Source organism: Ictalurus punctatus, chromosome 7 (genome assembly GCF_001660625.3).
Source record: "Ictalurus punctatus breed USDA103 chromosome 7, Coco_2.0, whole genome shotgun sequence".
NCBI classification, from domain to species: Eukaryota; Metazoa; Chordata; class Actinopteri; order Siluriformes; family Ictaluridae; genus Ictalurus; species Ictalurus punctatus.
Genome location: NC_030422.2, coordinates 13,596,951 through 13,611,707, shown reverse-complemented (window position 1 = coordinate 13,611,707; position 14,757 = coordinate 13,596,951). Strand labels below are relative to the sequence as shown.

Below are 14,757 nucleotides of genomic sequence, written 5' to 3'. Positions count from 1 at the left end.
AGTATGCAACTAATAGACACTACGCAAGTCAAAAATCCCATAATGCAACGGGACTGGTGCAGACGAGCTGATGGAGGAAGACGTCCGGTCTTTTTAAGTATTAAACCTTGTTTAAAAATACCTGAGTAAATTGTTAACTTGTTGAAGGTTGAACAGTTGTCACAGGGTTTGAAACCTGTTTTATGATCTCCATCGTGCCTTAACCGGCCAAGTTAACGGCAATGAATTTACCTCAGCCTGTTAACCCCACCCACATTACATTATTAATTTAGTTAACTTTCGAATGCAGTATGTACTGTCACAGTACGCGATTTCGGACACAGCCAAACACGTTCACGTTCACCCGATTACCTGATTGCACACACCTGGACTCAATAACCACCACACCCAGCATTTACAGTACAAAAACGCTCACAGTTCACACACACGCTCTCTGTTGTTTATCAGCAGTCGTTACCAAACCGTTTGTTTGTGTATTGCTATACTGGCTTTTGATGTTGTTTCTGGTTTGCCTTGCCCAGTTTATGTCATTTGCTGATCACCCAACCTTTGCCTGCATATTGACCCTGACCTTGAATCTCGTTCTTGTTTTGATTGTTTGATGAATGAAAAACCTGTCGACCTGTACTTGCATCCTCGCCCGTGTTCAAACCACTGCAATCATTTATGCTGTTATCCCAGATTCTTCTTATCCACAGACATACACTAGGCATTTTGTGATAACATTCTGGGTTTTTTTTTTTTCTTCTCTCCCTGCCTGAAATGTGAATGTTAATAAATAGACATAAAGTTATAACCACGACCATTATTCTCTCACTTGCTGTGCTGCAGGTGGCTGGTGCTGGACCTGCAGACCCAAGAAGTGGTGTCTGATTTGACTGATGGAAACGAGCAGCTCTCTGTCATGAGATATTCCCCAGGTCAGATCACATATCCTAAACTCGATGGCAGTGTTCCATCTAGGAGGCGGAGTCGTTATTTCTAAAGTTGTAGAATATGCTATTGTCTCACTGGTGTAAGATATAGTGAATGTAAGGATATTGTTGAGCCTGTTTATAGTATCCATATAATGCATTATAACATTTAGCAGAATGAGAGGCTAACAAATACAGCCTGACTTAATCACACAGTGATGTCATTACTATGTTTGACATGGGAGTATGGTTTCTTTCCGCCTTTATTAAAGACATTGCTTTTCTCTTTACAGATGGCAGCTTTTTGGCTGTTGGTTCCCATGACAACTTCATTTATATTTACAGCGTGACAGAGGGGGGTCGGCGCTACACACGCTTTGGAAAGTGCACGGTAAGCCATGCATGCTGGAGCAGATGTTCCCGCACTTGTAAGTCTTTTATTGGGTTATGGTGTAATTAACCATGTGCCGTTTTCAGTGACATTTAGATCATAAGTGGTAATGTAGATAGTTGGTATAAACTTTTCCATTCTCTTTGCTGTTTCAGGGTCATTCCAGTTTTATCACACATCTTGACTGGTCCAAAGATGGGAAGTACATCATGTCTAATTCAGGAGACTATGAAATCCTTTACTGTAAGTACTGTAGGTTGGGCATATATCTACCATGTCTGTCTATTGTGTGAATAAATTGTGAGATTCTTTAAAATCAGGTTTTGTTTTGTTTTTTCAATTCTAACTCAGTGATTAATGTTGAATGTGTATTTTTGTTGAGTAATGCCTATTTCTGCTCTGTTAAAGCTTGTCTTCAAAGCCTTTAACAATAGGGTGTTCCTCATCTGCCGGAGGCACCTTAGTGTTTGAGAGAGCTGACATATGCTCGTAAGGGTTATCATGACTTTAGTGACCCAAACATTAAACATGACATATTGGGTCAAGAGGCAACAATCCATCGGATGGAATAAATACTCCAGCATTTTTTCAACTTAATCTCTATCCAGTGCATCTGTAGATGTATGTGTGATTACCATGAACAACTATTCAACTATGAGGAAAATAACTCACTTAAATGGAAGTCTATGGGCAGGTGTTAAATTCTTAATAAAAAATAAACATTTATATGTAATCTAATGTTTGTAGAACATTTTTTTTTTCCTGAAGTCTTCACTCTAAGGAATTTTGTAAATTATTTAAATTATAGCATTTATCTTTTTAGATGAGAGACTACATTTTGGTGGTTATGAGCTATCAACACATTTGTGTGGATCTAATTGCACATGCTGATCATGATACTTTCTGGTCAAATGTAAAAAAAACAAAAAAAAAAAAACAACATAATTGTGTTTTACTGTATTGCTTCCATGCTTTAGGTACATTATGTAAGATTAGTCTCTTTTTTTTCCAAGATTAGGTCTCAGATTAGGTCAAGATTATGACAGTTATGTGGGTTCAATATTTGAACAATTCCTGTCCACGTTCACAAACCTCTGCCCCCCAGGATCTACGGTGGCCCGTTAGATTATAGATTGTATTGTAAATTATAAATTATAGAGTGTCTATAAAATGAGTGACAAAGTACTTACAAACACAAATGAGTATTTGGAACCGGACGTCAGTTGGGTCAATGGGTTTTCTTGCCCACTTAATGATAATGATAATGAGTCTTTATTGGTCACATACATTACAGCACAGTGAAATTCTTTTTTATTCGCATATCCCAGCATGTTAGGAGGTTGGGGTCAGAGCACAGGGTGGGCCATGATTTGGCACCCATGGAGCAGAGAGAGTTAAGGGCCTTGCTCAACAGTGCTGGGGCTTGAACCCCTGACCTTCTGATTAGTAACCCAGAGCCTTAACCGCCAAGCCTTAATGCGTTTTTGTTTTTGTTTTTTAGTCATGTTCATCTTCCAGGTTATTTGTACAAGTAAGGAATAAAAACAAAATCAACAATGGGTAAAATTACATAAGAACAAAAGAGCTTGTCCCCATTTTTCTTTATTTTTAGTGTGTCATGGTTGTAGTTTTAAATCTGTGATCTATAGTTAAATTTTTTTTAATTGACAAAGTAAGTCTAACAACTAACCGTAGACATGTAGAAACAAGTTATCTGGGTTTTTTTCTGTTTGGAGGAAAACATACGTACTCTACACGTAATCTAATGCTGCGTCCCATTTCACCTATTATCCGTCCTAAATAGTATCAGAGATTAGAATTGGTGTGTCCCGAATCGTAGTATGTTGAAATGAGTATCCCAATTCAACTCCTTGCACGAGGGAGTCTTGTGACGGTTTGCTTCACCGAATTTAAGGAGGCATTTTAAAGAGGCGTAAATGAAATGTGGAGAAATAAATCAGGGGAATGGTAAATTAGGGGCAGCTGTGACTCAGGTGGTAGAGCGGGTTGTTCACTAATTGTAGGGTTGGCAGTTCGATTCCCGGCCCACATGACTCCACATGTCGACGTGTCCTTAGGCAAGACACTGAACCCCAAGTTGCTCCCGATGCCAAGTTAGCGCCTTGCATGGCAGCTCTGCTACCATTGGTGTGTGAGTGTGTGTGTATGGATGAAGGAGACACAGTGTAAAGCACTTTGGATAAAAGCGTTATGTAAGTGCAGACCATTTTCCATAAATTAAATTATATTGTAGAAATTAAATAAGGAAAATGAATAAAGACAAGCTGAAATGCAACAAGAAATTGTTGATGGGGACAGTGTGCGTAACTAGGAAACAACACTCCCTTCTGTTACACGACATGTTTAGTATGATCCAGTACTTGCATACTCTTTTGCTAGACTCTCAAAAGTATGTACTTTTTTCTTCAAAAATTGAGTACATACTGCCATTACATAGTATTCTGTAGGTGAAATGGGACGCAGATAAGACTAACAAACAGATTTTAAAACGTGTAATGTAACAAAGACAAATGTTTAATCATTGGAATGGAGATGTTTTCTCTAAGGTGGAGTGGATAAGGTGATGGATGGAGTCTCTGGTGTCAGTATTTTGTACGAGTCAGTAAGTTTTCCATCGTGGGAGAGTTTTCAGAGAAATTCACGCTTTCCGGTTTCACTGTAACATGACAAGAAGTTAATTTTTTTGTTGTTGTATTAACTTCAGGAGAGAAACAGAAGAGAGGCTGGTGAGCTATAACATGATAATGGAACTGCAAATGGAAGCAAATTGCTGTGGTGTGAGAGGACTTACTTCGTGACGCTGTTATTGGAAAATAATTAACTTTAAACTACTAAAGGCATCACACCTCGTCGTTAATTATTTTCCCTTACCAGCAGGTCCTGATGTGGTTTATTCCTTACTTAAAATGACCATTCACTTTGACAGAGGTGTAGCTTAATTGCTGTTTAGGAGGCAAGTCCTATAGTTGACTCATAATAGGTGAAACTATTATAGGTGAGACAGAGACTCAGAAAAACTGCAGACAGAATAAAAGAAAGTGTTAGGTTTAAAATGAATTCACTGTTGTTTTGATTGAACTTTTTAGTCATATTTAGTATTTTCTGTTTTAGCTATGAATCATAAAAACGGCTTTGTTGTGGGACGTATTTTTGTGTTTTTTTTTGTGTGTGTGTTTTTGGACTGATTTCTTTTCAATTATACAGGAGTCCTTATAATTCACATGTGCACTTGAAAATCCCAGCACTTGTATGCATGCAGGAGGTCCCTGGTTACACACATATAACAGAGCTTGTTTTTAATATAGGGGACGTGGCTGGAGGCTGTAAATTGCTGCGAAATCGCTTCGAGAGTAAGGATCGTGAGTGGGCTTCCTATACCTGCGTGTTGGGCTTCCATGTCATGGGTAAGAGAGACACACAAAAAGAGAATGTTTAATGTGAAGTACTCTGCAAAAGTCCATTTTTTTAGTATGTACTTTGTATAGATTTTTTATTTTACGACTTCTACATTATCGAGTCAGTACAACAAACAGTTTTAGATTTCCAAACATTAGTTTTCCAGCTTAAAATTAAACGTTATAGAAAAATGTTTGTATGTCAATAAAGAAAGCAGCATATTATGTAAGAGCCATAAAGACAGCTGCTGGGTTTTGCTGCAAAAATAAGCAAGTGCGACAGTCAAAGTGTCCAGAAGAACTGTGGCTGGTTCTGCAAGATGCTCAATAAAACTTACAGCTCATTTCCTTGTAAAACTGCACACATTGTACCTGAGACTATTTTTTAAGTAAAGGGTCATCATACCAAATATTGGCTTTGTTTCCTTTATTATTGTTTACAGCTCTTTGCAGTATTTTTTTATTTAACATAGAAACATTTAAATTCATTATATTTGAAGGCACGTTTGCACAGTACTGTATGTTTCTGTTGATTTTTTTTTTTTTGGATATTGAATCATTTGAATACATATTGATGTTGTATGTTTTGATGTCTTGTTTCCTGTAGGCGTGTGGCTGGAGGGTTCAGATGGAACAGACATCAATGCTCTGTGTCGCTCTAACAGTGAAAGGCTGGTAGCAGTGGCTGATGATTTCTGCAAAGTTCACTTGTTCCAGTATCCATGCCCTAAACTGAAGGTTAGTACAAATTACATAATGCAGCGTAATATCTGGAAATATTTTCTTTGCTGCCAGTGATGGACTGGAATTAAAGATGGCAGAAATGTGGGCTGGCACTGGAATCTGCTGTGTGTGTCTATTTTATGACATTCCTGATATTTCTTTTTCAGGCACCCAGCCACAGGTATGACGGACATGGCAGTCACGTGACAAACGTACGCTTTACTCACAGTGACAGTCACCTCCTGTCACTGGGTGGAAAGGACACATGTATCCTCCAGTGGCGAGTTAGGAGGGGCGGGGCTGGGGACAGCAAGGACCATCCAACCTCTTCAGTTCCTCCCTCCAATTCCATTGGCTGTCCAGAAACAGGGAGCCACATTGAGAAGGGGATAGAATGAACAGAAAGAAACAAAAAAAGACACAGAAAAGAGAATATCAGGTTGCAAAAAAAAGTATAATTCAGCCTAAGATTGACTGTGCTGCAAATTTCATCAAGTTCATGACCAACAAGGAGTGAAATGATGGAGTTGCATAAAGTTTTCACCAGGTTTATATGTTATACCATGCAAATTCTATAGAGAGGTGGACCAAGATGTATCTTTCTGTATTCTGATATTACAAAGGCAGCAAACGTTTTTGTTGATTAATGTGGCTTTACATTGCATCATCTCAAAAAAAAAGTCACGTGTCCCATTTATCATACTCATCATAGTACATGTTTACATTACTGAACTTTTTCTCCTGTTAATTTCATTTGTAACTGTGTGATGCGTGACTATGACATATTAAATGTGTTTGTGTCCTTACACTATTAAACATAAATCATTTGTCTGTGTAATACTTAATTATTGAAATATAACAGGTGCATTTTGTCAACAGTGGCACAGTGGTACAGCAGGTAGCGTTGTCACCTCACAACTCCAGGGTCCCCAGTTCAATCTTGTGGTGTGTGTGTGTGTGTGTGTGTGTGTGTGTGTGTGTGTGTGTGTATGTGTGTGTGTGTCCGTCCGTCCGTCCGTTTATCCAAGGTTTATTCCAGTCTCCTGCACAGTATTGCCAGGATAAAATGGTTACGGAAGATGAATGAGTGAATGATTGAATTTTGTCACTGTACTCAAACAGAAGTATGCAGTCCTTAATCACAAAATTATGCAAAATGTGATATTATTGTTGCATTGTTAACTATTAACAATTGCAGTAATACAACAGAAGTGAGTACACCCCTGTGCAATATCACTTAAATGTCAAATGATTCAAAATTGTACCACCTCTCAATAATTGCATTATTTCTAATTAATCTAAGTCGAGTATTTCCTCTTATGAACAAGCAAAAACAAATACTTTAGAAACACTATATTGAAAATACAGGCCCCAGAGTAGAAACTCAATTCAGAAAAAGTCAATACACCTCTCATCACTGACACACAAGTTAGAAAACCTGTGATCATTGAAACAAAATTGAGTATACCTGTGATTTACAGTTAGCCTAATTGCATGAATATGGTTATAGTATCTGTGAACACCAGAACTTTCTCAATTTGGGACCTATGGGCTTTTCCACATGGAAAATAATTGTCAGAGGAATTGAAAAATCTGATTGCGAGACTTTACAAAGATGGAAAAGGATGATCAGTGACACAGTTGTGGCAGTAATGAGGAGGTATAAAATGAGCCGTAGTACCGCTAACCAGAGATGCAGTGGCCGCCATCCTAAAGTAACGCCACGGACAGTGCGCTATTTGGCACTGGGGTTATCAATGGAAATCAAAGTTTCTGTGACAGCTCAGACAGTGCAAAGGACATTGCATAACGCCAACCTCTATGACAGCGTCCAAGAAAAAAACCTTGCTTGCTCTTCAGCACGAAACTGCAAAGTTAAACCTGAAGAAAAAAAAAAGGCCTGATGAATTTTGGGAAGCACAATCTTCGGTCAGATGAGACCAAAATAAATTTGTTGGCTCAAATGGGGTCCAGCATGTTTGGTGAGAACCTGACCAGGACTACCACAGTGAATGCATAGTCCTGTCAGTGAAGCACGGAGGTCGGGGTATGATGATATGGGGCTGCATGAGTGCAAAAGGTGTTGAGGAGTTGACATCTATAGATGGCACAATGTATGCCTCTGGATATACAAAAATACTGGCTGAGAAGAATTTTTTTTAGGGGGTAACTAGGTAAATATAGTGTGCATGCAGAACATTTCTTTTGCCATTTTTTATGGAGGCAGCAAAGTGCTATTTGTTTCAAATTCCCCTCACTTTCAGGTTGAATATCTCTGGTGCGGGACCAGATACGAACCTGAAATTTTCACAGAAATAAGTACTCTATAGTAGCACTCTGCTGGAAAAATTGTGAGTTTGATTGGCGGTAAACTCTGCAGAACAGTGGACCTCAAGTGCCTGATCTATCATGTTGGTACAGATGTACAGTTGGTTTGTGAATATATTTGATATATGGAAGCACAGTGTTCAGTTTGGTGTTTTACAAATGAACAGTGTCATAAACAGAGCTGTGGTGTTGTTTCCCCTGTGATAAAAGCAGTAAGTGGCTTATGAGCTGTAGTTACATACTGCTTCGGTTTTTTTTTTTATTGTTACAGGAGAAACAATACCACAGCTCTGTTATAACTTTGTTCATTTTTAAAATGTACAGGTACCTTGTAATGTGCTCTAGATGTCAGTTTTTGTTCTAAGGAGCTAGGACTATCTGAGGTATTGAGGTTTCCGTAAACAGCTGTATAAACAAAAAAAAGCTGTGTGCCATGACAGAAAGATGGCTGTTGTAATTAAACCAAGTAAAATAAAAAAGAAATTGGGTGGTTTTGCAAAGCCAATACATACAGGTAATCACTCAAAAAATTGGAAAAATTAAGCATGTTCAAGCAACCAACTTTGCAATTATTGGACCATTTCTAAGGCCCCGGGACTGCAATTACAACATGCAGTTTTGCACTCAGGTCTCCTTTGAACAGTGGACTAGTTCAACATACAGACTTCACATAAAACCATAATGAACTTTCCTTTACTTTCACACTATCCGGTGTTACCCAGATGAGGATGGGTTCCCTTCTGAGTCTGGTTCCTCTCAAGGTTTCTTCCTCTTAACATCTTAGGGAGTTTTTCCTTGCCACTGTCGCCACCGGCTTGCTCAATTGGGATAAATTCACACATTAAAAATCTGTATCCCATGTTTATATGTTTCTGTAAAGCTGCTTCGAGACAATGACCAATTGTAAAAAGCGCTATACAAATAAAATTTAATTAAATTGAAATTGAACCATTTCAGATAGAATGGCTCAGAAGAGGAATATTCCAGCATGATGATTCAAAACACACTGGCAAAATCACGCCAGAGTTTCTAAAGAAGAAAAAAGTGAAAACTATGACCTGCCAAGTATGTCGCCTGACCTGAATCCAATAGAACACCTTTGGGGTATTTTAAAGAGAAATGTAGAGCAATACGACCCCTCCAGCAAAGAGCAGATGAAAAAACATTGTCTCTGAAGAATTGGAGAACATCTCTTCAGAAATTTGTGCAACACTGATATTCTCCATGCCGAGGAGGATTGAGTCTGTCATCAAAAATAAAGGTGGACATATGAATGAATTGAAAAAATAAACAATTTGAATCTCAGTAATGAAAGATGTACTGACTTTAGTTACACTGCATTCCTACTGTGTGGTCTGTATGTTAAATATAATAAATGTAAATTGTTAGTTTTTAATTGTACATAAGCGCAAATACCCTACTGTTCAACTTAGAAGTAATGCAATTACTGGAAGGTGATACAATTTTGAATCATTTGACATTTTAGAGGTTAGCACATTTGTGTGGAGTTTGCATGTTCTCCCTGCGCTTCAGGGGTTTCCTCCAGGTACCTTGGTTTCCTCCCCAGTCCAAAGACATGCATTGTAGGCTGATTGACATTTCCAAATTGTCCATGGTGTGTGAATGTGTGTGATTGTGCTGGCACCCTATCCAGTGTGTCCCCCGCCTTGTGCCCTGAGTTCCCTGGGATAGGCTCCAGGCTCCCCGTGACCCTGTGTAGGATAAGTGGTACAGAAAACCAATGGATGGATGTACAGGGGTGTCCTAACTTCTGTTGTATATTGTAGGTTGATTTTATAAACTGTTGTTGATGCACCTAAGCAAACGTACCTATTTTATTTCAAAAGTGAAGGAGCAATAATAATAATAATAATAATAATAATAATAATAATAATAATAATAATAAGAGGAAGAAGAAAAAGAAGAAGAAGAAGAAGAAGAAGAAGAAGAAGAAGAAGAAGAAAAAGAAGAAGAAAACAACTTTAAACAGTAGATAGTTTGTTCCAAAGTGCTTCCTAGTGGCCAGTGTATATATTTGGAAAGTCCAGTAATTAATCTAAGCAAATCAAGAATACAGATTTGGCTTAAAAGGGTTTAATTAAACATTGCTTAATGTAAGCATGAAATTAGCCTTAATTTAAGTAATTAATTTCATAATCAGACTTTGTTAATTGTGTCACGACCGTATAACCTTGTTTTGCAGCCAATAAATTATAAATAAATAAATAAATAAGTAAATAAATAAATAAATAAATAAATAAATAAATAAAATCAAGAGAACAGGAAACAGGTGTAGTAAACAAAGTAAAAGTCCGGCTACTGCTACCATGTGAAACATTATAGCTAACAGCTCTTCTGGATCATGTTTTGAGGCTATTAACAAGAAACCAGGGAAACGGGTTTGTTTGAGTAAGTGACAGGTGATACAGTAGGACTTAAAATTACAGTAGGAATTAAAAATAATCAATTATGCGGAAATGCTGTTTATTGGAGCTGTTTATCACTTTGGAGAGCCCTCTGCTGCCTGTCAGGAGAATTACAATCACAGTAAAATATTGACAAGACTTCCCTTTCCGTTAAAACGACGTCACATCCTCTGTGGAGAAGACATATGCCCATGAAGCTGCTTTGAACAAGGCTGCTGAAACTCACCACCCACTGCATGGCAATGCCAACAATCTCAGTCACAGCCAAGTATATTTAATTCATGATTTATATTAGTACAGGCCTGAAAACACTTTTAAAGAACATTATAAAGAACCCTTTAACAAATGTAAGCAACTTTAAAGTTATTAAAACAGAGTGCTTACAGTATTTCAACAGTATATATTTTCATAATTTGACCCACCTACTCAGGAATCCATCAACATGAGCTCAAAGAGTAAATGTGACTTTGCAACCAAAAGGGGGCAGTATACTACCAGCTCTCACTTTTTGCTTCTAGTGTAAATGGCTACTTAACCCTCCTATTATGTTGGGGGGGGAAATGACTTCCATAGTTTAAATACACACAAAAACAGCAAAGAACAGCTTTAAAGAGTAAACCTTTATTGTGGCTTGTCTGAGACAGTAAATATATTTCCAATGAGGGTATTCACATGAAATTTTCACCAGACATCAGTATTAACTCAAGAAATCCGGAAATATAAATAATTCACAACATTAAAGTCCATAAATAAAGTTATGTGTAATAAAGTGGAATGACAGGAAAAAAAGTATTGAATACGCTAAGGAAAGGCAGGTCTCCAAGGCAAGGTAAGGCAAGGAACCAGCTGAAATCTGTAAGTAATTATACCGGCTATCTGTGCACATTAATATCAGCTGGGTTAGTAAATGATGGTCTATAAGAAGGCTTTTCGTTACCAGGGTGTCACACAGGAAACATCTCATGATGGGTAAAAGCAAAAAGCTTTCCCAAGACCTTCGCAACCTTATTGTTGCAAAACATATTGATGGAATCGGATACAGACGTATTTCAAAACTTTTGAATCCTCCAGTAAGCACCACTGGGGCCGTTATCCGCAAGTGGAAACAACATCACTCCGTTATCAACCGGCCACGCACAGGAGCCCCTCGCAATATTCTGTCCAGGGAGTCACAAGAATAGTCAGAAGAGTAGCCCAAGAGCCAAGGACCACTCGGAAAGAGCTCCAGAAACACTTGGAGGCAGCAGGTATCATTGTCACAGAGAAAACAATAGGCAGTGCACTCCACCACCATGGTCTCTATTCACGCTCATCCCGCAAGACTCTATTAGTAAAGAAAAGGCATGTCGAAGCTCGTTTAAAGTTTGCTGCAACTCATTTGGACAAGTCTATGAAATACTGGGAGAGTGTAGTCTGGTCAGACGAGAGCAAAATCGAACTTTTTGACTGCCATACTACACACAATGTTTGGAGAAGAAATGGCACTGCACATCACCCTAAAAACACTACACCAACAGTGAAGTTTGGAGGTGGAAGCATCATGGTGTGGGGCTGTTTTTCATCACATGGTACTTGCAGACTTCATATAATTGAAGGAACGATGAATGGAGCCCTTTACCGGGAGATTCTTGAGAGGAATCTGCTGCCATCCACCAGGATGATGACGATGAAACGTGGGTGGACTTCCAGCAGGACACTCTCAATTGATTTCAGAGAAAAAAATCAAAGTGTTAAACTGGCCCAGTCAATCACCTGACTTGAATCCAATTGAAGAAGATTTAAAGACAGTGTGTTTAGAAGAATGGGCCAAAAATCACACATGAATACTGCTGCCGATTAATTTCTTCCTACAGGAAGCGTCTTGAAGCTATCATTACAAACAAAGGCTTCTCCATTAAGTATTAAATACATTTCAATCAGCGTGTTCAATACTCCTGTGTCATTCCTCTTTATTACACATAACTTCATTTATGGACTTTAATGTTGTAATTTCTTTATATTTTTGGATTTCTTGAATTAATACTGATGTCTGGTGAAAATTTCACGTGAATAACCTCATTGGAAATATATTTACTGAAAAAAATGTTGACATGTTCAATACTTATTTGACCCACTGTAATAGGAGGATTAAACATGAATATGATATTTATGTATAAATATAATGTATATAAATTATAATAGGTATAATCTATTCATCTGAATACATCAGAAATAATGCTTATCAGTAGAGATGCACCGATGTATTGGCCGATATTCGGTATTAGCTGATAAAGGCTATTTTTCCCGTTATGGGCCATCAGCCGATAGTTTAAAAACATAAGATGATCAGGGCCGATTATATCCTGTCAATCAAAAGAGGCCGGGAAAACACATTGATTTCGTGCTGTGATTAAAGATGATGTCTCTTGTGTGGAAAACTGCATTTTGTAATCTCTGTAATCTCTGCACCACTAGAATGTTACACCGGAAGTGAGCAGCAGTGAAGCGGGAGTTTCGGGGTTGAGTCAAAAAGGTTTTCCCCGCGCTACTCACACGCTACTTGCACTGAATTAAAGGGCTAGTACACTGTTGAAAGATGTAAATGAAGATGGGTTGACTAAAACTTACATATTGCACAGAAAAATATATTTGAGGAGTAATATATTTCATATCCAGTTAATGTTAATATGAGTTAATATCATCAAAAAAGTTTATATTAGGAGTGTATATTACCAGTTTGATGTTCAGTGATGAAGTAGAAATGCTTTTGTTTGTGGTGAGTGAGTGTGAGACTAACAGGAGTTTTTTTTAGAATTCAGTCAATGTTAATATGAATTAATAACATTCAATAAGTTAAGAAATCTTACTTTAATCTTCAGAATTTAGTTCATGTGTTAATGTTAATTTGTTTTCTGTTTATGAGACCAGTTACTGTGAAACAACTTGTCTAAATGGAGAGAATAAAGTTTTTATTTGCATTTCCTTCAGAATTGTGGAATTAATTATTATTAATTTAAAAGAAAGCGTAAAAGGCAGAACTATCGGTTATCAGTATCGGCTGAGAAATTTAGTATCGGTGCATCTCTGATTGTCAGTAATTATCCTACTAATAACATTGGAAACACATCAAACCATATTAAACTAGTTTCTAGATGACTTGCATTCATGAAAGTTGATTAATGTTGGCAGATTGACTGTGCTAGATTGTACCTAGATGTGAATGAGTTTGTTAATAATATGTGTGTGTATGGTGCCCTGTGATGGATAAAAGCATCATAGCTGGTAGAGAGAGTGTTCAATGCTTTTAATTAATCCCTCATGAAAAAAATAAAGTCTTACACCAACGTGAAAGTATAAGAATATAATGTCTGAAGTAAGTATATTGTAAATAGGATAGTGATTGTGTCCGTATGAGTAGAGTAAAACTACAATGGTAGTAACATGAAGTGTAGTGCAGTGTAAATGGGTGTATGGGATGTGCAGAATACAGAAGTATTGTGAAGAAGTATTCACATGCTGAAAATACTGAAATCACTAAACTGTTTAACACAAACAACACGTGTATAATATTGAGGTATAATAATGTTTTTAACTGATTTAACTGCAACAGAAATCTGTTTACAAATACAGCCCCTAGTCCAAAAAGGTTTTGACACTGCATAAAATGTAAATAAACGTAAACTTTTTTGGAACTGGGGATGTAGAATGTAGCAAAAAGAGTAATAAGGATGACAAAAATACAATCTATAAAAATTTCTAAAAGAAATTCTGTCATTTATAATAGCATCATAAACTGAACAATAGTAAAAGGTACTTAGTGAGACAAAGGTCATTAAAAAGATTCAATTTGGGGACAAATTAGAACTTACGCATATAATATTATACCCAGTAAAACCAAATTACACCCAGTGTACCCTGCTGAAAAAACCTACAGTAGAAACCATTACAGAAATTATTTTTATGTGGTTTTCACCACAAATACCATTACAAGCCATCAGCTAACCATTAAAACAATTACCGGTCCTTAATGATATCCACTAGATGAAACATTCCACCAATAGAACGCAACAAATTACCAATAGATACCCACAGGGACCATTACATATTCCATTAAAACATTAAAACCAATACAATTTCAATTATAACCATTATAAGGGGGCAGTGGTGGCTTAGTGGTTAAGACTCTGGGTTACTGATTGGAAGGTCGTAGGTTCAAGCCCCAGCACTGCTAAGCTGCCACTGTTGGGCCCTTGAGCAAGGCCCTTAACTCTCTGTGCTGCAGGGGTGCTGCATCATGGCTGACCCTGCAGTGTGACCCCAATTTCCTAACAGGCTCGGGTATGTGAAGAAAAGAATTTCACTGTGCTCTACTGTATATGTGACCAAATAAACACTCATTAACCATTACAAATTCTATGAGGGTTTGTTTTAGTTTCAGCAGTGTAGTGACTACACTGTAATCAATGAACTCGAGCCCGTGTTGACTTTCTGTTTGCTCCGCAGACGCCCGGGCGCGTGAGCCGAACTTCCCCGAGTGACGTCGCTATTCCGAAGATGACGTTGCCGCCGTGGTGGAGGAG

At 37.7% G+C, this 14,757-nt stretch overlaps 1 protein-coding gene across 4 annotated transcripts in view; it reads left to right on the top strand.

The window, feature by feature from the left end:
• The window catches only part of eml3 (EMAP like 3), a 44,367-nt gene extending 38,085 nt beyond the window's left edge, over positions 1 to 6,282 (top strand). For all 4 annotated transcript variants that reach the window (XM_047156778.2, XM_047156780.2, XM_017471815.3 and 1 more), the window contains 6 exons: positions 832 to 920; positions 1,208 to 1,305; positions 1,461 to 1,548; positions 4,632 to 4,730; positions 5,329 to 5,459; positions 5,612 to 6,282. In XM_047156778.2, coding sequence (XP_047012734.1) covers positions 832 to 920; positions 1,208 to 1,305; positions 1,461 to 1,548; positions 4,632 to 4,730; positions 5,329 to 5,459; positions 5,612 to 5,842 — 736 coding nt within the window. In that variant the 3' untranslated portion in view covers positions 5,843 to 6,282. The remainder of the gene's footprint in view (positions 1 to 831; positions 921 to 1,207; positions 1,306 to 1,460; positions 1,549 to 4,631; positions 4,731 to 5,328; positions 5,460 to 5,611) is intronic.
• Positions 6,283 to 14,757: the final 8,475 nt, after the last annotated feature.